The sequence below is a fragment of the Apodemus sylvaticus genome, chromosome 1 (assembly GCF_947179515.1).
Source record: "Apodemus sylvaticus chromosome 1, mApoSyl1.1, whole genome shotgun sequence".
NCBI classification, from domain to species: Eukaryota; Metazoa; Chordata; class Mammalia; order Rodentia; family Muridae; genus Apodemus; species Apodemus sylvaticus.
Genome location: NC_067472.1, coordinates 129,531,329 through 129,555,450, shown reverse-complemented (window position 1 = coordinate 129,555,450; position 24,122 = coordinate 129,531,329). Strand labels below are relative to the sequence as shown.

Below are 24,122 nucleotides of genomic sequence, written 5' to 3'. Positions count from 1 at the left end.
GCTGCAAGCCACCCCTCTACCTGGCTTCTCAGTCAAGGGTGCTTTTCCATTCATCCACTACAGACTTTGTCAGCTGGGTGTTTTCCCAAGCCCATAGTACCAGTGTGCCCATTCTGTCTATCTGAGGTTACGCCCAAAGACCACTAGTCCAAGGAGTCTTCAGCTGACTTTGGTAATGTGGTTTTCCCCTTAATGGGGGAAAAGGAGAATTTAAGGGGAGGGCTCTCTATGGTTGTTTGAATGAAAATAACCACCATAGGCTCATAGGGGGTGGCATTATTAGGTGTGGCCTTGTTAGAGTAGGTGTGGCCTTATTGGAGGAAGTGTGTCACTTAGGGGTTAGGGGGCAGGGAGGCAAGCTTCGAGGACTCAGATGCTCATGTTAAGCTCAGTCGCACTGTCTCTTCTTGCTGCCTTCACCTCGGGATGTAGACCTCTCAGCTAACTCTCCAGCACTGTGTGCCTGTATGCCACCATGCTTCCTGGCCCGACGACGATGATAATGAACTGAAATAATGATAACTTGAACTATAAGCCAGGCCCAATTAAGTGTTTCCTTATAAGAGTTGCTGTGGTCATAATGTCTCTTCACAGCAATAGAAACCCAAACTAAGACACTCTCCCTCCCCCAAATCAGCCTCTTCTTCAGGGACTGAAGCAGGTCATCCACTTTCAGTTTCCAGTGACTAGCAGTGTGTGTCTGTCTGTCTGTCTGTCTGTTTATGCTGCCAAAGCCTTCAAAAATACTTGTTCATAGCTTTACAGAGTGAGATAGCTAAGTGTGCATACAGGCATCTATTTCTCAGTCTGTATTTCTCGTGCCTTCCTGCCTTCCTGGGGAGCAACCAGTCTGACTCATTTTGAGGTAGCCATGGCTCATATCCAGAATGACCCCCAAACCCTGTGCAACACCCACAACAGATGCCTCCGCTGGAAAAAGTGATGAGCATTTTCCTCCCTTGCCCCACTTTGTGAAGTAAAGTCCCAAGGCAGATAAAAGCAACTGGCCATCATCCAAGCCTCTTGGAAGGGTGGGGGCTGTGACTGCCCTGAGATTTCAGGCTAATGGGTTTTATCTCACCTTGTGTGTCTGGAGCTCAGCTATCTGGGAATGCTTAATAATTGGGTTCTTGGCCTTTCAGCTGGCCAGGTTCCCCTTCATAAGATAATAGACTGGGTCGGCAGGTCTGCTTTGCTTTTAGTGCCCCCCATAAACCTGGGCCTAAGGTAGCTCTGGATTCCCTGGTCCAGGGTCGAGCAAGGTTAACATAGCCAAACAGCCGGAGGTAGTTATAGGGCTGGTCCACCACACTCCTGTTATGAGTGAAACCCAGTAATGTTCAAATCACCCATGTCCCTTTCCAAACAAGTCAGAAATGTTTGGCTATCACAATACACACCCTAGATGTAAAGGAAAGATGAGAGGAGTTTTAAGAGATATGGACTACACAGGTAATTCCTGAAGCACTTGGGAGCCTACACAGGAAGCAGGACAGACACACAGATACACATACACACACACACACACACACACACAGTGTTGATGTCAAGTCACGCATGGTGCTAAAAAACTTTCAAAAAATTATCACATCATCTGGGTGAGAAGCAGCATCATCTTGATTTTTACAGACAAGATAGTGAACTAGCTGCTTGCAGAGATGGGCTTCAGTACCAGCCCCTAACACCTGACAAGAAGTCCTGAGCAAGGTAACTGCTTCTTCAAGTCTGTTCATTGATAAAATAGGAGAAAAGACCATTGCCAGATGGATTAATTAAAAATGCACCTGTGGATAAGGAACTGCATCCTGGGCCCAGTTCCTGGGAGTTCCTTCACTATGTTTACGGTAGCAGTAGCCAAAACGTGTCCAAAACTCAGCGTTCCCCAAACTTGGTGTTATAAGGAGAGCTGACTGGCTGGCATGCTTTCTGAAGTCCAGTTGGACAGATGCAGAGGCTGACCATTCTTACTATAAAGTGTTCATTATTATAGCAGCACACAAGTCAGAAGTGGCCCAAAGGGAGGCGACCTTGAAGGTAATCCTACAAGCATGCCAGGATTTTCACTTGAAAGAAATGAAGATCACTTCGGAGACTAGGAATCACTGGGGAAATCTACAAACCTCTCAAGACTATTGAGGGGCTCAGAGGTTGTTTTACAGATTACCCACAAGTGCACACACACAGACCCCAGCCCCACCCCCTCCTGATTGCACAACCATGCCTGCTGCCTGAACTCCTTCGCCATCACACACAGCACTTTCTCCTCTCATGGTCCACTCTCAAGTCACTCAGCCCCTGAAATAGAACCATCACTTAGTGTGCCCTGGCCTTCTCCCCCAGGACACTGTGCTGGATAGTTTTATGCCAACTCAGTACAAGCTAAAGTCCTCTGAGAGGAGGGAACCTCAATTGAGAAAATGTTTCCTAAGATAGGGCTGTGGACCCCACAAGCCTGTACGCCATTTGAACAGTGATTGATGGGGGAGCACCCAGTCCAGTATGGGTGCTGCTACCCACCCTTGGGCTGGTGGTCCCGTGTTTCCTAAGCAGGCAGGCCGATCATGACATGATGGGCAAACCAGGAAGCAGCACCCCTCCATGGCCTCTGCAGCAGCTGTGCCTCCAGGTCCTGGCCCTGTTTGCGTTCCTGTGATGACTTCCTTTGATGAGCAGTGCTGTGACTGTGAGCTGAATCAACCTCTTCCTCCACAGCTTGCTTTTGGTCATGGTGCCTCAACACAGGTTCCTCATCACAGGAACCGTAACCCTAAGACAGGCAAACACACAAGAGACCATTTTTGGTCACACTGGCAGCCAGCGGGTTCAAGGTGCATTCAGCAGTCATTTCTAACACCAGACTTTTTTTTTTTTCTCTGCAAAAATCACACTCTAAAAATAAAAAAAAAAAAAAATGGCTTTGGAGAAGATTCCTGAGACCTGTGGAATTCTGTAGCTAATGAAGACACAGGCACAGCTAACTTCCTTGGCTTGCTAGTCCCTGCCAGTCTGGAATCCTGGGCATACTAGTTTTTGAGAGGTGAACCTTGAAACACAAATCCTCAAGGACCAGTTCCAGCAAAATTAAGAACATGGTCTATGATAGGACCCTCTTCATCAGGTTTTTTATTTTTATTTTTTTAGGAGACAGGGTTTTTCTGTTTTTCTGGCTGTCCTGGAACTCACTCTAGACTAGGCTGGCCTGGAACTCAGAAATTCACTCACCTCTGCCTCCCAAGTGCTGGGATTAAAAGCATGCGCCACCATCGCCCGGCCCATCAGTTTTTTAAAACAAGCAGGTTGGGGTACCCTCGCAGCCCCTTTTTAACACTCAGCCCCATCCCTGGCATGGCTGACCTCCTAGAAAGGCTACTAATGATTCTGGCTACTAAGCCAGTCCCTGTTTGCAATAAAAGAGGGCACTTCTAAATTCTTCAGCCTTTCCCTACTCAATATCTTGTCCCTGGTATCTCAAAATATTGACTTTCTGGGGGCAATCTCACAGGAACTAACAGAATGTCAGGTTATCCTAATGCTATTTCTCAACTTACTGATTACATACATGCCATTGACCACGAGAGGCACTGCTATAAACTGAGCGTGTGGCAGCGTGGAACGCTTGCCCGACATGTGTAAAGACCTAGGCTGGATCCCCGGGCCTGCGGTAAAGAAAAATAAATGCAGAGACACTAACAGGATCTTCTGCACGTATACAAAAATAGCCCGGAGCCCCTGCCTTCCAGGTTAGGGATACCCATTGCCCTAACAGCAGGTAGAGCAGTTCACAGACACAACACACTCCAGAATCCAGAAAGTGCACCTTGAATGGCTGTGGCCATTCTAAAACACTGCTACCTGCTCCTAATGAGCCAGCCTCTCACACGGGACATCAGTTATCAGAGAAGCCATGCAGAAGGTAAAGGGCAAAGAGAGAGCCAACAGGATTAGGATTAGGAACTCAGTCTTGATTAAAAAACAAAAACAAAAACAAAAACAAAAAAGCATCAAATTCCCTGACCCTGTGCAAGAACAGCAGGTACCATCTGGTGTGGAAACAGAGACCCCACATCACACGCTTACACAGAAGGACTGGGCAGTTTACCCAGAAGTCTGCGTGAGAGGAAAGCAGGCAGTGATGGGTCTGCTAGTGTCTGAGCAGTCTCAACAGACTGCTGCACTGGAATCACCTGCACTGTGGACTCTGAGGCAAGTGTTTATCTGAATGCCAGCTTCTGGGGATGAGTCTGACCCGAATACCACACTCACACGTCAGCCAAAGCCCCAACCCCAGAGGCAATGAGACAGCATTCTCCCTGTTCCCACGACTCAATGTGCTTCACAGGCTGGGCATTTGGGACTCTTCCACTGGTAGGCTGGAGGCAAGCCAAACTTACTTCAGATGACCATTGCTAAACAGTTAAGAAGTGACTAATGTCCTAAATATAAAACTTCCAAAATGGAAGCTCATGAAGGTAGGAGAGAGGAAGAAGATATTTCCTTCCTATCAAATGGAAAACAGATGTATGTATGTATGTATGTATGTATGTATGTATGTATGTATTTACATAGGTCAATCCATTTCTTTTTTTCCTGGGCCCAATAGGTCTATTAATTCACTGTAACATAATGCTTTTACTTGCTATAGAGAAATAATCTGTCCTGTCATTCCTGGCCCCTCTTCATTGAGTGAAGCCAGTTGTACTCCAAGGACAAATCAAAATTCAACCCAATGACAGACACATTCAGTTCTCGGAGTTGTGTTTGCTGCCTGGCAGCCCTGGGATGGTCCATCCACACTGCTCCTGAGCTCCTGCATCTGACCTGTGTGAGCAACATCACAGGCAGCTGTGTCCATCAGAGGTCCAGGAGAAACCGCCTGACCTGAGCCAGGTACTTGGGCTGCAGATAGTCACCCAGCTCTTCCTTGCTGGCCCACACATGGCGGCCCTTTTTCCCAGCCTGCACGAAGTCTCCGCTAAGCAGCAGAGCTTTGAAGAAGAAGACTTTGACTCCAAGGTCACTCTCTGTCCGAATTGCCTTGGGGAACTTGAACTTGTAGTGGCCGCATGGTGCATTCCCCAGGAACTTGGCTTCCATGTTGTTTTCTGAAGAGAAAAGAAAGAATTGGAAGATTAGGGTACAGCCATCTGCTGCTGCTTCACCCAAATCACAGGAGGCTCAGAAAAGCCACTTCTAACAGAGCTAAAGGTGATCCAGTTGAGTGTGGCAGCGCTGAAAGAGGCACCTCCCTCTCAAGTCAGATGCTCTCTAGCCTAGGCGTCAGGCTGCCGCTGTGGGCCTGGACGCTCATAGTGCAGTTAAGATTACCTGGGAGCCCTGGCTGGTGGCCTCCATGTTCAGCCCTGTCATCCACTGTTGAGACAGGACTGAGAAACGTGGTATCGGTGGATCAAAGCTCTTCACCTCTGAAGGGTCTCCAATCTGACCTTTAGGGGAGTGGGCATGAGGGAGCTTCTGAAAGTTTTACTTTGTAACTTGGGATAGCTCAGAACCCTCTATGTAGCCCAGGCTGGCTTCAAAGTGGTGATCTCCCTGCTTCAGCATCTCTAATACTAGGATCAAAGGCACACAGAGGCACACCCAAGTCAGATCTGATCTCTGCAGTATGCAATCAAGAAAGAGTTAATAACCCCACTCTAGCATTTCAAAGACTGCAAAATGCAGGATTACTAAATGTCTCCTGAAGAACAGTCAGCTAAACAAAAGAGCAGAGTTGGAGCCCACCTCTCAGTCCTCACACTGTGACTGATACCATGGGATAAACACTTGAAAGAAACTTCATTTTCATACAAGTTTGTTCACTTCAGATGATGCTTTCATGAACAATTTGTAGTTTCTGAATTATGATGCATTTTCAAATTTTTCAGTAAAAAAAAAAGAGTATTAGAAGAATATATGATATTTTGCATATCAAAAGGGGCCAGTCTACCAAACAAGACATTAAGTTAGAAAAAACAATTATGTTTGCTCACAGAAAATTCAAATCTTTCAGAGAAACACACACACACACACACACACACAGACAGACACACACACACATATACTTGGCAGGTAGAGATAGAAGAATCAGCAGTTCAAGGTCATCGTTAGCTATGCAGTCAGTTCAAAGCCAGCCTGGACTACATGAGATCCTGTCTCAAAGAACAAAAAGACTCAGAAAAGCACTTTCAGCACACTTAAGGAAGGAAGATATCTTACAGTATCAAGAAGCACTGGGAGCCAGGCTTGGGGCAATGCCTCTCTTCTTCTGCACTCTGGAGACTGAGCCAAGAGAGCTGCAAACTCAAGGGCAAACTGGACTACGTGGTGAGTTCTGGGCCAGCCTGGGTTACACAGTGAGATTCTAGTTCAAAATAAATGGAAGTCAGGACTTGGGAGATGACCCAGGGTATAGGTATTCACCACCAAGCCTGCTGACCTGAGTAAGATCACCAGGACCCACATGGCTGAGAAAACCAATCCACATGGATTGTTCTCTGACCTTACACTCCATGCATAGCATGCGTGTGACCACTCATACACACACGTGCACACGCACAAATAAAAGCAATTTAATTTTTTTTAAACAAAGAATCTTTATGAGCTTGTACATGTAAAGATCATTTCTAAAAGACTGCAAGGAAAAGCACTGTCAGTGAGCATGCCCTCGGAGAAGGAGAAAGCACTTCTCGTGCCGCACTTACTAGAGGCTAGTGTCATTAAACATATGCATGAACTGATGTTCTCAACCTAACAAAACAGTACTAGCACCAGATGAATTTACATACAAAGCATGTTCACATACTGCAGCAAGCATCTGGGCAGGCATGAGAAGCAGTAGGATTATTCTGTCATACTTCTTTATATTTTCCTGCACTCTCCAAACTTAAGTAAATGAGGTATATAATTTTTCTATAATCCGGAAAACACTGATTAAAATATCATCAAGTTAAAAAAACATTTCACTACAAACAGGAATGAGGGGTCTAAGCAGACAGTTCAAAGATCTAAGAAATATGATGAGCATATGAAAAGATGGTTGGTCTCAATAGCAAAGAGGCAAACATCACACACTAATTCAAGAGAGATTATTTCTACTGCTGTCACAGGTGTAAACTAAAATAAGGACTATTTCCTACACTGGTGAGGTCCAGGCAAGCAGGCTCCACAGGAACGGCTCCCATCACCACGCACTGGGAGTCAGACAGGCTTAGCTCCCAGATGCTCACCTCCTCCATGCACATGCACACCTTTGACACGGTGACTCCACCTCCTGAAATTCCATGTTGCAGAAGCGGGGAGCCAGTGGAGGCAGAATGTACTTTTGCTTTTCTTAAATATTTATTGTGAAAAGTCTTCTTTGCTGTTCCATTTTAAATTTGCTACTTTACTAATTTTGTAATAAACTCATTTACCATCAATTTATATTTTACGTATTTAATAAATATAAATGTACCTATTTGGTACCCTTTATTTCTTTAGGCATTTATTCAGTGGGAATACTAAAAGGAACCATGTACCAAGACAGAGCCCCTTTCCACAGGCAGACAAAAGGCAGAGCTGAGCAGCACTCGTCACCATGCTTGTGTGAGGGAACCTGAGAACGTGCACCCAAAACCACAACTGCCAATGCCTATGTGACATGTGACAGCTAAGTGATGGACAGAAGCAATATAGCTATAGTCCTCTCCTTTAGACTAAAGACCCTGGTGAGAAAGGCTCAAGGGGCAGACAAGCGTTTGACATCTCCTAGGAGCTCTTATCCCGGCACAGCCAATCAAGTGGCCGTGTGCTTATACTACTACCAAATCCACTTTCTCAACACCAGAAATGTGTTGAACCAACATGTCAGGTACTACTGAAGAAGAGAAGATTCCTGACCTTCGGGAAACTCAGAATTCTAGCTAGAACAAAATGTGTAAATAAACCATTATGGCACAACGGTGTAGGTGAAAAAACATATTCCCCACGACGGCAGGAGCAACCATAGAGCAGGCCTAGGGCCCAACTCATCACTGTCACCCATTGCCAGATATGCCTGGAAAATGGCAGCCACCGAACCGTTTCCTGCATAAACTGCCTGCACATGCAGGAGCCTGGGATAAAGAGCACTTCACTTGGAGATGGCACTCTTCCTAAATGGACCTGCATGCCACAAAGCAGAGATGCTTGCAAATCCACTAACTCAAGGAACACAAGGGCTCTCCTCGGTTAGAAATCGGATTATTAACTCACTAAGAGCTGCTGAGATTGCGAGCAGGATAAAAACTGTAGGCTATGAGTGGGTACTCGTGTGTCTATGGACAACAGTTAAAAATTCTACGCAAAGAAGTGACAAGGGATTTTTATGCAGAAACCATATGCCAGCAGCACTGGGGATATAAAACAAAATTGAGGTGGAACTGTCTTTTGCATTTTCAGTATAGTGTTTCTCAACCATACTAATTTTGCTCTGTGGCAATATGGAGAGACATTTCTTGGCTGTCACACTGGTGATAGGGTAGGAAACAAAATACTGCTACTAGCAACTTGTGAGTAGGGGATGAAGTTGCTAAACACCGTTACACGGACGAGTCTCTCACAAAGAACTATCTGGCCCCTCACATTAATGATACTATAGTCTAGTGAGAAGTGAAGGGCATCACAGCTAAAGCTGTGAAAATAAGACCGGATGATTTAGAACACACCAGTAATGCCCAAAGATGCACTCGTCAGAATGACATCAGGGGTAATGTCGGCGATTCTAGTTGAGTCGATGGATAACCTATGGTACCAAGCAGCAGTGCTAGGAATATAGGTCAGTGGTAGTGTGCTTGCCTACCAATTACAAGGCCGTTAGCTCCATCTCTAGTACTGAAAAGCAAAACTTAAATTTCTTGAATGTAAGAATTCTGATTAATGCGACTGTAGCTAAGTGATGAACTAGAACTAGAACAATGAACTAGAAGTTCTCCTCCCAGCACAGGTGTGAACTTGCCAACTAAGGCCCCTCCCCTTGGTGCGGGGGCTGTACCTCAGCTGGTACAGTGTTCGCCTAACCTACTCGAGGCTCTGGGCCCAGTCCTCAGTTCTGCATAGGACTGTGGCTCAAGCATATAATCCCAACACTCGGGCAGGGGGATCAGAAGGTCAAGGTCATCCTTAGGTACATCCACAGCAAGTCCACGGCCACCCTGGCCATGAAAAGAAGGGGAGGGGAGGGGAGGGGAGGGGAGGGGAGGGGAGGGGAGGGGAGGGGAGGGGAGGGGAGGGGAGAGGAGAGGAGAGGAGAGGAGAGGAGAGGAGAGAAGAGAAGAGAAGAGAAGAGAGAAAAGGAGGAAAGGAAAAAGAATGAAGAGAGGAAGGCAGGGCTAAGAATTATGTTCATCGTACCAAAATCTCAATATAGTAAGATAAAAACACTCACTCATTCTAAGGAAAATCGTTGTCATAATTTTTGTTTGGTTGCTTTTTGGCTTTTTGAGACAGGGTCTTACTATGTAGGTCTGGCTGCCCTTGAGCTCATTATATAGACCAGGCTAGTAGTGAACTCTCAGAGACACACCCCTGACACCTCTGCCTCCCTAGTGCTAGAATCACAGAAGTGTGCTTCACACCCAGCCTCTTGCCTGAATTTTATCAGTATCCATTAAACTTCCTACTCTCTGTCCTATGTCCAATCTCAGTCAACCTGACATGAATCTGGAGGGATTCTGAAGGTAAAGAAGTCACCTGAGAGTGTGGCCAGGATTCGCTCAGCTGTCCCTCGAAGGGTTTCCCCAGGCTGCCACTCCACTTGAGGAAGCATCCAAAAATCTTGGTCTCCAAGTTTCTCTTTGACTAAGAGGACAAGGTTTCTGTCTAGCTTTCGATGCAACGAGGTTCTGTCATTTTTTTTATCAGCTTCTACAAAAAGGGATGACCAGAGAAGAGAGAAAAATAAAAAATAAAGGACTGTGACCTACTAAACCCTAGGATTTTGAGTTTTAGAGTTTTCCATTAGGACTACTGGAAACCCTGTCCTCTAAGAACTTAATGCCAAAGTATAACCCTGACGCAAAATGAAAGCTAAGAATCAGAACCAGAAATAAAGTCCTCTCAAAAGCAAAGTATACTTGAAACCTTTAGATAAGAAGCAATGCCTGTAAAAATTCAAACATAAGAGCTGGAATCTAGCTCAGAGGCAGCGCATTTCCCTTGCAAGCAAAAGGCTCAAGCTCAGACCTCAGCAATGCATGCACACAGTTAAAACACAAAAACAAAAAACCCCTGCTCCACTGGACTTAACGCTATCACCAATCTAACTAACACCTATCATCCCTGTTCTTTAGTCATCCCCCTCGAAACAAGGACAATAGCACTCAACCCTGCTTTCAGAGAGACTTCTAATAAAACAGGAATAGAGGAGAAAAGCTTAATTCCTCCCACTCTCTAATCCAGAGACAACCTCAAGTTTTAACAGAAAACTCTTCACTCCCACTGGAAATAGCATAAGCCTTTTTTAAAAAAACCGTGTTAGGGAGATATGAGGAATGGTGGGGGAAGGGGGGGCGGGTGCTAATTTCCTGAAAGCTGTTTTGTTACTTGAAACTTCTTGCTATTAAAATGCAAAGCAGAAGCCAGGCAACTGTCCTTCATTTGGAAGTGAGAATACCCTTCTCTCCCTCCCTTGTAGTCGACCCAGGAGGTCACAAACCTGTTTCTCGAGCTCCAGGTTTGAACTGTAGGAATGCCTGCTCCCACATATCTTCTAAGTCCTGTGCGAGCATAATGCCCTGGTCTTGTTCTTCGTCATAAAGGTCAGCTTTCTTTTTTGCCAGTCGCTGAGCTTCATCCAGAGCACGGAGCTCGTGGTCTGAATACAGACTTCTCTCTACCTCTACCTGGGAAATGTAAAAGGAAAAGAAAGAAGGAAAAAACAAAGCTACCATGCCCTTGACAGACTCAAAGCTACAACTCTTAATACACTCAGAAATATAATCAAACACTATACAGATTAAAAAAAAAAAAAAGCCCACTGGACTGTAAGCAGGCAGTTAGAGATCAAACTATCAGGAAGAACAGAGGGCATTGTGGACCCACTTCCCACACCCTAGGTCTATTAGTCTCTGACCAGCATCTATTCAAGACCTCTCCTGCCTTAAAGACTTTACAACATCCCTTCCAGACTCTCTCCTCATGCCATTTCTTCAAGATCTCTATTCATCCTTCTGATTTCAACTTAAATTCTACTTTCTCAGAAAGACATTCCTGGACAGTCCTCACGAAACTCAAAACCTATGTGGTTCTATGTAAAACTATTCTAGTACGGTGTTTTCCTTAATAGCCCTTACCAAAGTCTGTAATTAGCCACATGACTGGTTACTACTGACTGTACCCCTAATTCCAATACTGGAAACTCTCTGAGAACCAGGGCTATGCACCTGTCATAGCCACAACTGCCTATCACCTTACATACAGATGCACAATATTAGCTACAGATACCTATATGGTTTTTAAAAGGACTACTTAAAAATGGTCAAGCGAGTTAATAAATTGAGCAAAAAAGTACTAAAGGGAGTTTCCATTAGTATTCCCCAAGACAAAAGCCTTTTGGAGTCTAGGGATATGTAAGACCTTCCACCACTATCTACTGAGACTTAACAGCTTGGCAGCAACTACATTTGGGGTTTTTGCCTGTTTCCTCACTTGTCTTTCACAGAAATTGCTGCCTGAGGTAAAGCAAAGTGAACTTTACCACGTGCATATTAAGGATGTGCTCACTGTCTCCACGACTTTCTTCCTAACATCACAAAGACTTCCCTGTAGTCTGAGAGCTCCTAGTTACAGAGCGTGATTCTTGTTCACCACTGGATGCCTACGGTATTGAATGAACAAGAAGGAACCTATCCACACTGAATGTTCAAGCGAAAACAAGCCAATTAGACTCTTTGAACACCTTCTATACACTAACCCAACTCAGTACAGTAACTTCATCTTGTAGTTTTCACTAAAGATCGAGAAGTGAAATGATTTCCTCAAAGTCACACAAAGTACCAGTCACCACAGTACTGCGGCTTCCCTCCAACACACTGCGAAGCCCGTGCTTGCCTTACCTGCTGTAATAGACCCGCCATCTCTTCCTGCAATGGGGTGAGTGGCTTGGTGATCAGCGGTGGCCGCTGCAAACACAAGGCACCCGACAAGCGCCATGGAGACCGGTTGCTTGATGGCACAGCCTCAAGGGACAGACCACGAAAGCTACATGCCCAGAACCTGTCAAGCTGCCGCCAACCTCTAGCCACCCCTAAAAGTGCCCGACCTATGGGCGCCGCCATCTTTCTGTCTTCCCACAAGGTACCGCGGCGCCCGGCAGAGCCCTCAGCCAATCCCAGGTTCCCATGAGGCAACGCGAGCCAGCGAAGGGGCAGGTTTACCAAATAGAACGAACCATTCCCTTTTGGGAGAGGCAGGTGAAATCCTAGTGTTAGACCACTAGAAAGGGGAAAGATTCCCATACCAAAAAAAGAAAAAGTTTTATAGAGCATTTAAATTTAAAGAAAAATACTTACAGGACTACTGAAGAGCAATCAAGTGATTTCCCTTATGTGAGCACCCCCACAGATGCACATGGTGCGGGCTCCAGCTACACCAGGGCGCCGTGGACGGGAGGGACGAGGGTCAATTCAGTCATGCAGGTTGTAAGAAACTCTGGGTCGTGGCTCCTGCGGTCCTGGACTGGACCTGGGATGACCAGGTAAGCATTGCGCTTTCGAGCCCACTGCCGATTTCGAGCCTGCTCGCCTGCCTTCCAGTCCTGTGTGCCACTTGAACCCCCAAAACACCGTTAATCCAGTCCCTCACCGGACTCTCCTTTTTTGCAGGCGTGTGGCCATTGCCCCAGTTAAGAACATCCACACCGGAGCCCCGAGGTTAGAAGACTCAGCTGCCAGGCAGAACACTGAAAAGGAAGCGGCTCCTAGTCGCTTCAGGTGAGGGTTAAGTGGATCCAGCCCACTGGAAAGTCGCATCCTGTGACTTCTGCCGATCACCGTCCAGAATCATAGAAAAAGTTAATTCCTGGTTGTCATTTGCCATTGTACAAATTAGCGCTCTAAAAGTGGAGATAATGCTTACAGGGGTTGTTGGTGAAGATAGAGGAATGAGCTGTGGCATTACATGGCTGTTCAGTTAGCAACTGTTAGCTAAGTATTCAATGTATATAAATACCAGCTTTCTTTTCTTTGTGAGATAGACTTTAGGTCCAACCTGCAACTTCCTCTGCCTCCAACACAGAATGTCTTGAAGGATTACACTAACTACACATCGTAGATTGGACCTTTCTTAGTTTGTGCCTAGTCCTGGGAACTGGCATCCTGCAGCTTCATACTAGTATTAATACTTCATGCCGGGCAGTGGTGGTGCACGCCTTTAATCCCAGCACTTGGGAGGCAGAGGCAGGCTGATTTCTGAGTTTGAGGCCAGCCTGGTCTTCAGAATGAGTTCCAGGACAGCCAAAGCTACACAGAGAAACCCTGTCTCAAAAAAAACAAAAACAAAAAAGCCTTCATATGCTGGCTCTATATACATTCACTTACCTTCACATCTGTTTAAAAGCTACAAAAACCTACTGTCTGTTGAGTACCATGATAAGTACTGGAAATGTAGGTTATTTCTCCCCCAGAAATAGTACATAGTCTTGCAAAGACAACACATAGGCAAATGTTTTCATCATAACCTGCTCAGCCGAATAATAGAGGTAAGAATTGGCTGGACATTTAAGAGAGTAAGGCACTCTTGAGGAAGTCAGGCAATACTAAGTACAGTGGAGCGTGGAAGTGACTAGGATCTCAGCTGGACAAGATCAGTGTGATCGTTACAGGCAAGGGTAACATCTGTGGACAGGCAGGCTGTCAGAGAGAATTGGTATTTGTTGCCTTTAGAAAGGTGTTTTGGAACCTGTAGTTGCAATCTCTTTGGAGGGGTCACCTAAGACCATTGGAAAAACACATATTTACATAACGGTAGCAAAATTAGAGTTGTGAAGTAGCCACGAAAACAATTTTATGGCTGGGGATCACCACAACATGAGGAACTGTATTAAAGGGTCTCAGGATTAAGAACACTGAGAACCATTGCTCTAGAAGGGTCCAAGTGGTGAAGGACTTCCTGTCTCCTGGAGCTTTTATACTTTGCCACCTCAGGCATTGAGGAGCTGCTGATGGAATTTGAACCAAGACTGTTGTAGTCAGTCAGTCATTTGGCAATCCCAGACACGACTGGGATTGTTGGGGTTACATCTCTGCTCAACACTAAAGGCCCTCTCAGCAAGCAGGCAATCAAGCATGGCCATATCCTGTCAGTTCTGGGAAGAGTTGATGCCATTTCATTCATTCATTCATTCATTCATTTTTAGGATGACCTTGCTGTGTAGCCCAGGCTACCCTCAGATTCATAGTCCTCCTGCCTTGGCCTCCTGGATGCCTGGATTGCTGGAGCATACCCCAGCCTCAGCCTTCCTCTTTAGAGGGTCTGTAGCCACCGTGTTGACGTAAAGCCATAGGAAGCAAGAATGGAAGCTGAGAAGACTTGAAAGCACTTAGAAAGCAGTAGAAATAGGTAAAAATGATGCTGTCCGGAACAGGGTGATAGCTTTACTGGTATAGCCAGTGGACTTTGGTTTTACTTTATTTTGAGACAGAGTCTTGCTCTGCAACCTAGGCTGGCCTGGCCTGTGTGGCAATGCTCCTGCCTCAGTCTCCTGGGTGCTTAGGGATTACAGGCATCCGTCCACCCCCAGCTACATAAAATGTGAGAAAAGGAGAGGTGTGAAGGCTCAAAACTGGGCGCCAAACAACTGAAAATATGGAATTGTTATATATTAAAGTGACAGTTGAGATCTGTGTGGCTAAGATTAAGGTGCTTTACGCTTGCTTTCAAAAGGCCTTGTGTAATCATGTATAATAAAAGAAAAACTTTGAGACACTTAGCATCAGAGTAGGAGTAGAGATGTCATATAGACAGATATCTGGGGAGAGAAAGAACCATCAAAAGAAAAGTCCTCCCCAAGACAGGAAGAAAGCCAGACAACATTTTCCTTTTAGTGTGGCGCAGCAAAGTAGGGAACTAAGCTGTATTGGGCATTGTGGGCAGGATGGGGTGACGGGCAGATAGCATGATTGCTCATTGGATTTAACAGTATGTTGGTGACCTTCACGACAGCCTTTCTGACAGAGAGGTCAGAAATAACTTCTCATTGGAGTGAGTTGGTTTCAAAGAAAATAAACAAGTATTGTCATTCCTTTAAGAAGACTGGAAGGGAGAATGAGAAGCTCTTGGGAACTTGGGGTTTTAAATGGGGGGTTATTTTTTTCTTGTTGTTTGGACTTTATGACATGACCGTATGTTTTGCTTCTGGGAACTAGAGAAAGACTGATAGCGAAGTGGGAACATTGCCAGAGCAGCGTCCTTGTGAGGCTAATGATGCAGCTGGAGCTTCAGGACGGGAGAGTCCTCAAAGGCCGTGGGCACAGATGTTCAGGGGCGGAAGCTGTACGAAAGTCTGATTGATTCTATTTCTCTGCAGAGGCCATCAGCTGGCCCTGAGGAAACAGGAAGGGCTCGGATGTTTACAGAGACAGAAGGAAATGTAGAAGAGGCATCCAGGAGAGTGGAAGATAATTGAACTGAGGATGATTGTCAGGCATCTTGAGAGCCTACTCGATGCTGGAAATTCATTAAAATGAAGCACTGGGTCTTAGTCGGGACAGATTTTTGCCCCTCCTCCCACTCCCACAAAGGACTTAGCAGTGTCTAAAAAGTTCTAGCGGCCATAAGTTAGGAAATAGAAACCAGTGAAGTAAAGACAGGGATGCTACCAAGCACCCCACTGTTCACAGGACAACCGCCCCCAGAAGTGTTTCAGCCAAAATGTCAGTCAAAAAGCCCTGGTGTAGAGACCAGTCAACTGTGCCATGTTTACACAGACTCAAACTGTCTAGAGAGATGGATTTAACAAGGGCTGGGATTTTGCCAGGAGAATGTGAAGAGAGACAGGGGATTTGAGACTAGGATTTAGTCCCCATGAGGAGAGAAGCAGTACCTGAGGTATGTGGAGTGGCAGCGATCTGATGGGCTCCTCAGAGTGCTGCCCTGAAGATAGCAAGGGGGGCGGGGCAGGAACACTTTGCCGGTAATGATCATGGCTGCCTGGGACCCCGAGAAGTGTATAGCCAAGGGAGGACAAGCTGATTAAAGGAGACAAGGTTTAGAAACAAAAGTCCAGCTTTTTTGGCGATCTGGCTGAAATAATCAGTAGTTATTTAGAAGAGTGCCAGATAACATTGAGCCAGCTATGGTTTTTGCAGTTTATTTGCATTTTAAATAAATTTTTTGAAATTAAATATAAGTATATCATCCCCCTCTTCCATTTTCTCTTTGTAATACTTATATCCCCGTTTCTCCTCAAATTTGTAGCCTTTTTTTTTTAATTGTTGGAGGAGGTATATTCCTAACTACATAAATATAACCTGATCAGCCTGTATAATGTTACTTGTAATGTATATTACCTCAGGATTGACCACTTGGTATTGGATCTCCCATTTTCAGTGTTCCTTAGTTGCTTGTATTCACATTTTTAAAGATTTTATAATTAAGTGGCACACGCCTTTGGTCCCAGTGCAGCAGAGGCAGGTAGGTCCCTGTATTGGGGGATAGCCTTGTCTACATAGTGAGTTCCAACCACTATGTAGACAAACAAACAAAATAAAACAGTCCATTAGCAAATGAACTGCCTTGCCACACCCCTGCCACTAGAGTAGGAAGAAAGACTAGTCCCAGAAAGCTCTGTCTCTTCCTCAGAGCCTTCCTCAGAAGAGCTCAGTATACCTTCAACCTGGGAGAATCTTGGTTTGTTTTATGATTGGCTCTTGCCATGTAGCCCAGGATGGCCAGGAACTCTGTCATCATGTCTTAAGTTCATGGTTGCTCTCCTGGCTGGGGTTACAGGCATGCACTACCATGCCCAGCTGAACCTGGGAAGTTAAGTCTGGATCTTGGCCATGCCCTAGATTAGGTGGCTTGGGCCCCTGGTTTAAACCTCACTATGTAAAGGGCATTGTACTGGTTTTACTCAGACCTAGACCTGTATTTGCGGAGCAGAGGTGGGAAAACTCCGTGGAGAAATGATGGTCACCGAGACAGGAACGTCACCTACAGGACTGGGACACTTTCCTTCTTAAGACAGAAGCTGACAGGCCAGCCGCCCATGGAGGCTGTGCATCACACTAAGACTGTGCCACGGGAAACAATGCACTGTGCTGAGCTTTTGAAAATATCCCTACAGAAGCAGATGGGGCGGGGAGGGGGTGCTTGAATGGTAGCGTGTTTTCAGCATAGTAGAAATGGAGTGTGGGTGTGTGGGTACAAGTCTGAGTCTGCTTTAGGTGTGTAGGCATAATGAAACAGCGAAACAGCTGCAGGGCTCCCATCTGAAATGCTGGATGACAGCGGTGTGCGTGTATACACTTGGTGTGCGTGTGTACTTGGTGTGCATGTGTACACGAGCACAGACCCCCGAGGCCAATCTCCTGGGTCTAAGGCCTGGCTTCCGTGCGTGCTAGCCCTCTTTCTGTTTGGACTTGAGTTCTCCACCTGAGCATGAAGACTCCAGCCTCAGGGGAACCCAGTAACCCAGCACACTGTCAAGGCCCATGTTCCCAACGCTGAAACACTAGGGTGCCCAGCAGATTTGAACAGTAACAGGTGCAGAGAGCCTTCTTCAGAGCCAGGGGTCTGTCCGTGCTTTTTGATTTAGTGTGTGTGTTGGGGGAAGGGCTGTTAGGGGGGTTTGGGGCCTCATTTGGTGGCAGAGAACAGAGGCTGGGCAGTCTTACAGTATGTCCTAAGCTGTGTGTATCCCTGGCTAGCCTTGATTTCAGCTTTCCACCCTGCACCCACCTTGCTTGGCTAACAGTTGTATATCACCATGCTCAACCGATTTTATTTTATATTTAAGCATGTATGTATTTCTTTTGATTTAAGGAACTAACAATCGGGAAATTAAAGAAAATGTTTCTTCTGATTGCAGCATTTACCCTCCAGCTCCAGGACAGGAAAGCTCTCTGCGGTGGGCAGGGATGAAATTTGAGGAAGTCCCAATTGCACACATTAAAGCAACCTACAACAAGTAAGGAAAGGGGTTCCCGCGTGAGTCCCCTATGAACTGCTTCTGCCTCAGGCCTTCTTGGAGTAGAAGTTGGGGTATCAGATGCTAGCTTCATCTTGTTTGGGGAAACCAGCTTCTTTCTTTATAAGCTTACTTAAGTTTCATGAAAATATAAAATAGATATAGTACAGTGTGATTATAAGGGTTTTTGCCTTCCTTGGGACTCCTATGCAAGACTCAGAAGGACTGCATTAGAAGCAAATGGTGAGAGAAGCAATGTTCAGATACATGATTTATTTGTAGAGTAGCCAGCATATCTAAGCCCCTTATTTAGCCTTCGTTCCTTAGGCCCTGTGCACTGCCCCTTCCCTAGCAGGGCTAACTGTGGCAGTGAAGGAAAGACTACTGTGTGCTGTGGTGTGCTAGCACAAGACACCATGGGTGCAGTTGGGATCCCAGCTGCAGAAGCATAGGGTGCTGGTGACAGCTTCTCAGGCTATGGTCACAGCCTGCCTGCCACACAGATGCAGCACAGCACTGGAGATGATAATCGTGTCCTGGAGTGAGCACACAGGAGCTCCAGAGCCTACAGCGGCATCTCCCTTCTCTTGAGCGGATGCAGACATGGCTTCTGAGCTCTCTTTCTGTTGTGTCTGTGCTTCTCCAGTACACCCTGCATGAGAATGTTTCTGTGCAGTGCCCGAAATGTAAGAGACCCCAGGGGAGGAGTGAACGCCGTCACAGGACTAATAAGCAGGTGGTCCCTGCTCAGGGCTGACCCAGCAGCTCTCCTGGACAGCTCCCCTTCCCTTCCCGTTCCCAGGGACACCCAGAAAGCTCTGCAGAAAGTGGGGTGATGATAACCAAAGGGGAGACAGAAAACATACCTTAGGATTTTCTTAAAGTCTGTCTTAATTTACCATTTTCAAGCACATTTGAAAAAAGTTTCATTTACTTAAAATAATTTTTGGTCAGAGAATAGAGTGTCACAAGCATTTGAACTATCTACTGTAATAATATTATAGTGATAAATGACTTTGTGGGATTTATGATTACCTCTGAAATGATAGGTATTAAATTTGCTTCAAAACAGTCCACTGACGAGGACATGTAACGGGTTTAGAGGAGACACTGGATTTCGAGGTGGCTTGGTCATTGTTGGAGCAGAGCTCCATATACTGTTTTTTAAATGCCGTATTACATTTTTACTCAGTTGTTGGGAGTGGAGCATCAGTGTGCGGAGGTCAGGGAACAGTCAGCACCAGTTGGCTCTCTCTCCACCATGTGGGAGCACTGTAAGCAGTAAGCTCATCCCTCACAGGCTGTTCTTTCTGTTGTTGTAGTGAAAGAAACTCGAAACTTTGTATTTTAACAATTGCCTAATGAAAAGCATGTGGATTTTTATAAAACACCAAGCGATGTGACATCCAGGGTAAATGCCGCCGCAGGAAGGCTTCCTTCAGGTGGAACAGGTCCTCCAGGTGACATGATGCTCTCCCTCTTGGCTATGGCACTCCCCTAAGTGTGTGATTTGCCCATCTGCCTTTAGCATAGCAGAGGGAGCTGGTGACCTCTTTATCACCGCGGCTCCTAAGGATTCTAGCAAGCTCCCTTCCTTCATGGGCAGTGGTAGAGTTATACACCTCTTTCTCCCAGCACACAGATCCAGGTAGTCTCTGCCACCAACACATCCCTGGCCCGCACCTCCTGTGGCACAGAAGGCTTTCGCAATGCCAAGAAGGGCACCGGCATCGCCGCGCAGACGGCAGGCATAGCCGCAGCAGCAGTGAGTACTGACCACGGGGCTTGCTTTCCCTGTGGCTTACGGTGGGGAAGTCTCATTAAACCAGATTCAGAGGCAATGGGGTCTTTGCCCACCCCTGTTAGATGCCCCGACACTGCAGCTGCTTTAAGAGGCTTTTGTAGAAAGGTTACCAACGTTCTCAGCTTCAGTGGAGAAAAAAAGATGTCGTTTATGTTCAGAGAAATAACCAGAGTACTGAAGGTTTAGTTACCAGTGCTTTTCCCACTAAAGACCAGTGCATTGTATTCTATTCGGGACGCATGTCTTACAGCACAGGTCCCAAAGTGAAGTGTCATAGATCTTTCTAGAAGCAAATTAAGCAAGTCCATTTCAGACACTTCACTATTACCACGTCTTCAGAGGAGCCAGTTATTATCCACTTTTCCAAGAGAACCAGATTCTGGGGCATTGGTCAAAGTCAAGCAGCCAGTTCAGCTGATGTGAACCCAGATGGGCCTTGAACCAGAGCTGCATGTTTTCTGCTATAGCAGAGACCACAAATGTGTGTACTCTGACAAGCAGGTTACTTCCTGAAGGAACACTGTGACCTTTAAAGCTAGACAAGGAAACCTTTGATGCTGTGAGTAATGATCACTGAGGTACAGAATGATGTAATCGCCCACCAGACAGAGCACATGCCAGTGTTTGGGGGACCTCCGCATGGTAGCTTTTGAGTATCTTCCAGGACCATGGTGAATTGTATTTACAATCTGGACACATGCTTAACTGTAAAGATACTAAATGCCACTTTATAAGTGGGCCCAGCCTTGATAGCCTTGACCCCTCAGCATTTGGGGGAAAAGCAGCAATATCTACAAGTGTCCATTAGGTGGCAGTGCAGTTCTGTCACCTCCATTCCTTGTCCATCTTCACTGGGGTCCTTAGCTTCCTTCTGTGTCTTCTGCCTCCCTGTTTGCCATTATCTGTGTCTCCTGGAGACAGTAGCCAGAGACTGGGCTGCAGCACTGTGTCAGGGGCACTGACTACCTGCCTCTCTCCAGAAAGCCACAGGAAAGGGAGTGACCCACATCAGAGTCGTAGTGAAAGGCATGGGACCAGGACGCTGGGTAAGTAAGACCAGGGGCTCTCTACAGTGTGTGTGTGTGTGTGTGTGTGTGTGTGTGTGTGTGTGTGTGTGTGTTCTTTAGAGCCAGGTATGGAGAGTAGAAATGTCCCTTGGTGAATTTCCATGGCATTGCTTAAAGTTCCTTTCTGTTGTTGCTGAAAATCCCCACAGAGCAAGCCTGGGTCATGGATTAATTTATTACCTTCTTGAGTGCCAGCCCCTGGGAATGGAAAAGTTGTCTCTAAGGCACCATTTCAAGCGTATCCTCAGCACAGACTAGTGAATGCAGTGCACCTTGAGAGGGATTCTGAGACCAATGGGGCTATAGCTTCCCCTAAGAAATTGATAGCTCCCTGACTTTAAAAGAACAAGGTGTTGGGGTGTGAGTATGTGTGTCCCAGAAGGAAGCGCTCCTGTAAAGCTACCAGAGTGCATGGCTAGAACCTGTTCTCAGTCTGTAAAGCACAAGGTAGAGGCAGCGGGGCTGGAAGCGTAGACATCGGCAGTGAGCTTCCATCCTTCTCAGAGCTCTGTCTGGAGACGCTGGGCCATCATTTGGAAGACCATGTCATTTGCCTATTTCTGATCTTTCCAGTCTGCCATCAAAGGACTGACCATGGGGGGTTTGGAAGTGATCTCAATCACAGACAACACCCCTGTCCCACACAATGGCTGCCGACCCCGGAAGGCTCGAAGGCTGTGATGGGAAGGAAGCCTGCACTTGGACCTTACCTAAGGTCTTGACTCGGGTGGATCCTACAGAAGGCCCACTGTGGAAGCTGCCGGAGCAGGCTGTTCTCGAGCCCTCCTTGGAACAGTCCTCTCCTTGCACTGAAGCTGGAAGTGCCGAGGCTAGCCTCTTGGACATGAGGGAGTGGGAACTGCAGGCCCACTGTGGCCAGCTCCAGCCTGCTCTGAAAATAAAGGACTATTCTCTGTAGTAGCTGTGAGTTTTCATTCCCAGTATTACAGACTTCTGAAAGATTGTGAATAGAGGGGTGCCCTGGACAGAAGGGCTGCAGTGTAAGGTGGGCTGCAGGCCTCTGCACACCTTCTTCTCACTCTGCCTTTATAGCCTCTTACCTGAGGTGGCCAGATCTTGTCACAGCCAACAACTGAGCAGTCAGCCCAGGTGAGGCGAGAGCCTCTTGCCATCGCCCTCAGGAGTCTGTCAGATCTCACAGGTGGTGGGCATGCTTGAAGTTAGCCCAGCAGTGTAGGGAGCTTTCAAGTTCAGATTTTCTGGGAGCGTTCATCCCTCATACCCCATGAACTTTGACAGTTCCCAAATCTAAGAGAAAAGTATCTCAAAAGTAGGCTGTAGGCTGGTGGAGTTGTATAAAACAGGGTTTGCCAGAAGAAGGGTGAATGGTGGAGGGGCAGAAGCACTACGAACTGCTGGTGTAGAACCTAGATGGGGCAGGCAGCTGGACACAGCTCAGAAGCCTCAAGCTGCCCCTCAGCCAATCACGCACCACTGGAGGAGGCCAGGACTCTAGAGAGAAGCACCGGAGGGGAGACCTTCTTCCCAAGCCTCTCAGCTGAGAGCAGCAGATACTTAGACGGAAATGCCCACAACATAGTACCACTCCTCCCAGACAGAGCCGATGAAGCCCTGAGCCTTCCCAAGCATGGTATAGTGAGGACCAGAGCAGTGAGGACCCTTGGGTAGATGGGAGGGGCTGTGTTGAATCTGGAGAAAGGACAAGATTACCAACTTGGAGGAAACGATGGGGAAATGTCTCCCCGTACGCCTTTTAATCCTTAGCGCAGGACCTCAGAAGTATCCTGAGTGACTGACACTCGCGGAGGCTTCTTGTGTGAAAGCCACTAAAACTGTCCAAGCAATGCTCAAACTGCCTTGAACCTTCTGAGTATTAGGATTACAGTGTCACCATGCCACACACACACACACATACAGACACGTGCTGAGAAAGTAAAAATGGTGGCAGTTTCTTTATTGATGACAATAAAGTAACATTGTCAAAGAAAATAAACTGTAAAAAATGAGCTTTTGAAACCATCCTTTGTGGTTTAGCCTTTATTCATGTGGAGAGAGGGCCTGAAGCACCTCATGGCTCAAGCAGAAATAGTTAAAAGGTTCAGGGGAAAAGCTTCGTGAAGATTCTCTACAGAAGATTGGGCAGGGTCAATAAAAGAAATGTGTGTTGGGTGGGGGCTGGGGAGGGTGCCAGGCAATCAAAACTAGTGAGAACTGGAAGCAACTTCCACCCGAAGCCCAAGGTCAGGTGAAGGATCTACGGCCTGGACAGGATCTGAGGCATGGAGGCAGGTACCACCCAGAAATGGTCACAGACTGGCATCTCCAAAGTCATGGCCTGGAGGGGGAAGAGGAGGCAGTCTCCCAGTAGCTCCACTGGGGGAGGGCGGCGGGGATGCTCCAGGCTGAACCCCACAGACAACTGAAGGACAGTAGTGTGGTCCTTGGTAACTCAGGATGCATCTGGAGGGTCCTATGGTGAACCCGGATGAACCCCACAGACAACTGAAGGACAGTAGTGTGGTCCTTGGTAACTCAGGATGCATCTGGAGGGTCCTGTGGTGAACCCAGCTGAACCCCACAGACAACTGAAGGACAGTAGTGTGGTCCTTGGTAACTCAGGATGGATCTGGAGGGGCCCATGGTAAACCCGGCTGAACCCCACAGACAACTGAAGAACAGTAGTGTGGTCCTTGGTAACTCAGGATGGATCTGGAGGGGCCCATGGTGAAAGAGCGAGCAACAGCCACACGTGACAACCACCATGCCCCACTACTTCTCAAAGTGGGTGAGGTGTATCACATGTCTGTCATCTAAGCACAAGAGGTGGGGGAGAAATATCATTGTCAGATACACGGTGAGTTTAAAGCCAGCTTGGGCTACCTGAGACACAGTGTCAAAAACACAAAAGGGTTCTGTCAACTAGACTAGGCCCACTGTGTAGAAGTACATGCCCGGCACATCCCTAGCCTCAGGAGGCAGCCCTGTATGGGCATTGTTCCCAAAGCTGCACTAGGAAAGGAACAGGCTCTATTGTGGCAAACCGTCAGCACAGTCGTCTCCAGTCTGTGAGTAGCCGACAGCATCCTCTTTCCTGTATTATCTTTTGGTTTCTCAAGGCTAATGTCGA

The 24,122-nt window shown here is 46.7% G+C and overlaps 2 protein-coding genes across 2 annotated transcripts; one reads left to right on the top strand and one right to left on the bottom strand.

The window, feature by feature from the left end:
• Positions 1-4,609: 4,609 nt before the first annotated feature.
• Mrpl46 (mitochondrial ribosomal protein L46) lies at positions 4,610-12,329 on the bottom strand. Its single transcript, XM_052160404.1, has 4 exons — positions 12,072-12,329; positions 10,673-10,859; positions 9,709-9,882; positions 4,610-5,102 (listed from the first exon to the last, which is right to left on the bottom strand). The coding sequence occupies exons 1-4, from the start codon at positions 12,291-12,293 to the stop codon at positions 4,852-4,854; spliced, it is 834 nt and encodes a 277-aa protein (XP_052016364.1). The 5' UTR covers positions 12,294-12,329; the 3' UTR covers positions 4,610-4,851.
• A 111-nt stretch (positions 12,330-12,440) lies between these two features.
• On the top strand, positions 12,441-21,931 carry Mrps11 (mitochondrial ribosomal protein S11). Its single transcript, XM_052160397.1, has 6 exons — positions 12,441-12,712; positions 12,840-12,947; positions 18,044-18,142; positions 19,778-19,907; positions 20,927-20,992; positions 21,587-21,931. The coding sequence occupies exons 1-6, from the start codon at positions 12,648-12,650 to the stop codon at positions 21,692-21,694; spliced, it is 576 nt and encodes a 191-aa protein (XP_052016357.1). The 5' UTR covers positions 12,441-12,647; the 3' UTR covers positions 21,695-21,931.
• The last annotated feature ends 2,191 nt before the right edge of the window (positions 21,932-24,122 follow it).

Coding starts and splice junctions, on each gene's coding strand:
- Mrpl46 (XM_052160404.1), bottom strand. CDS start 12,293: ATGGCGGCGCCCATAGGTCGGGCACTTTTAGGGGTGGCTAGAGGTTGG. Junction 10,860..12,071: donor TGGCGGGTCTATTACAGCAG/GTAAGGCAAGCA, acceptor TACATTTCCCAG/GTAGAGGTAGAGAGAAGTCT. Junction 9,883..10,672: donor ACCTGGAGCTCGAGAAACAG/GTTTGTGACCTC, acceptor CCCTTTTTGTAG/AAGCTGATAAAAAAAATGAC.
- Mrps11 (XM_052160397.1), top strand. CDS start 12,648: ATGCAGGTTGTAAGAAACTCTGGGTCGTGGCTCCTGCGGTCCTGGACT. Junction 12,713..12,839: donor ACTGGACCTGGGATGACCAG/GTAAGCATTGCG, acceptor CCTTTTTTGCAG/GCGTGTGGCCATTGCCCCAG. Junction 19,908..20,926: donor CAGGCATAGCCGCAGCAGCA/GTGAGTACTGAC, acceptor GCCTCTCTCCAG/AAAGCCACAGGAAAGGGAGT.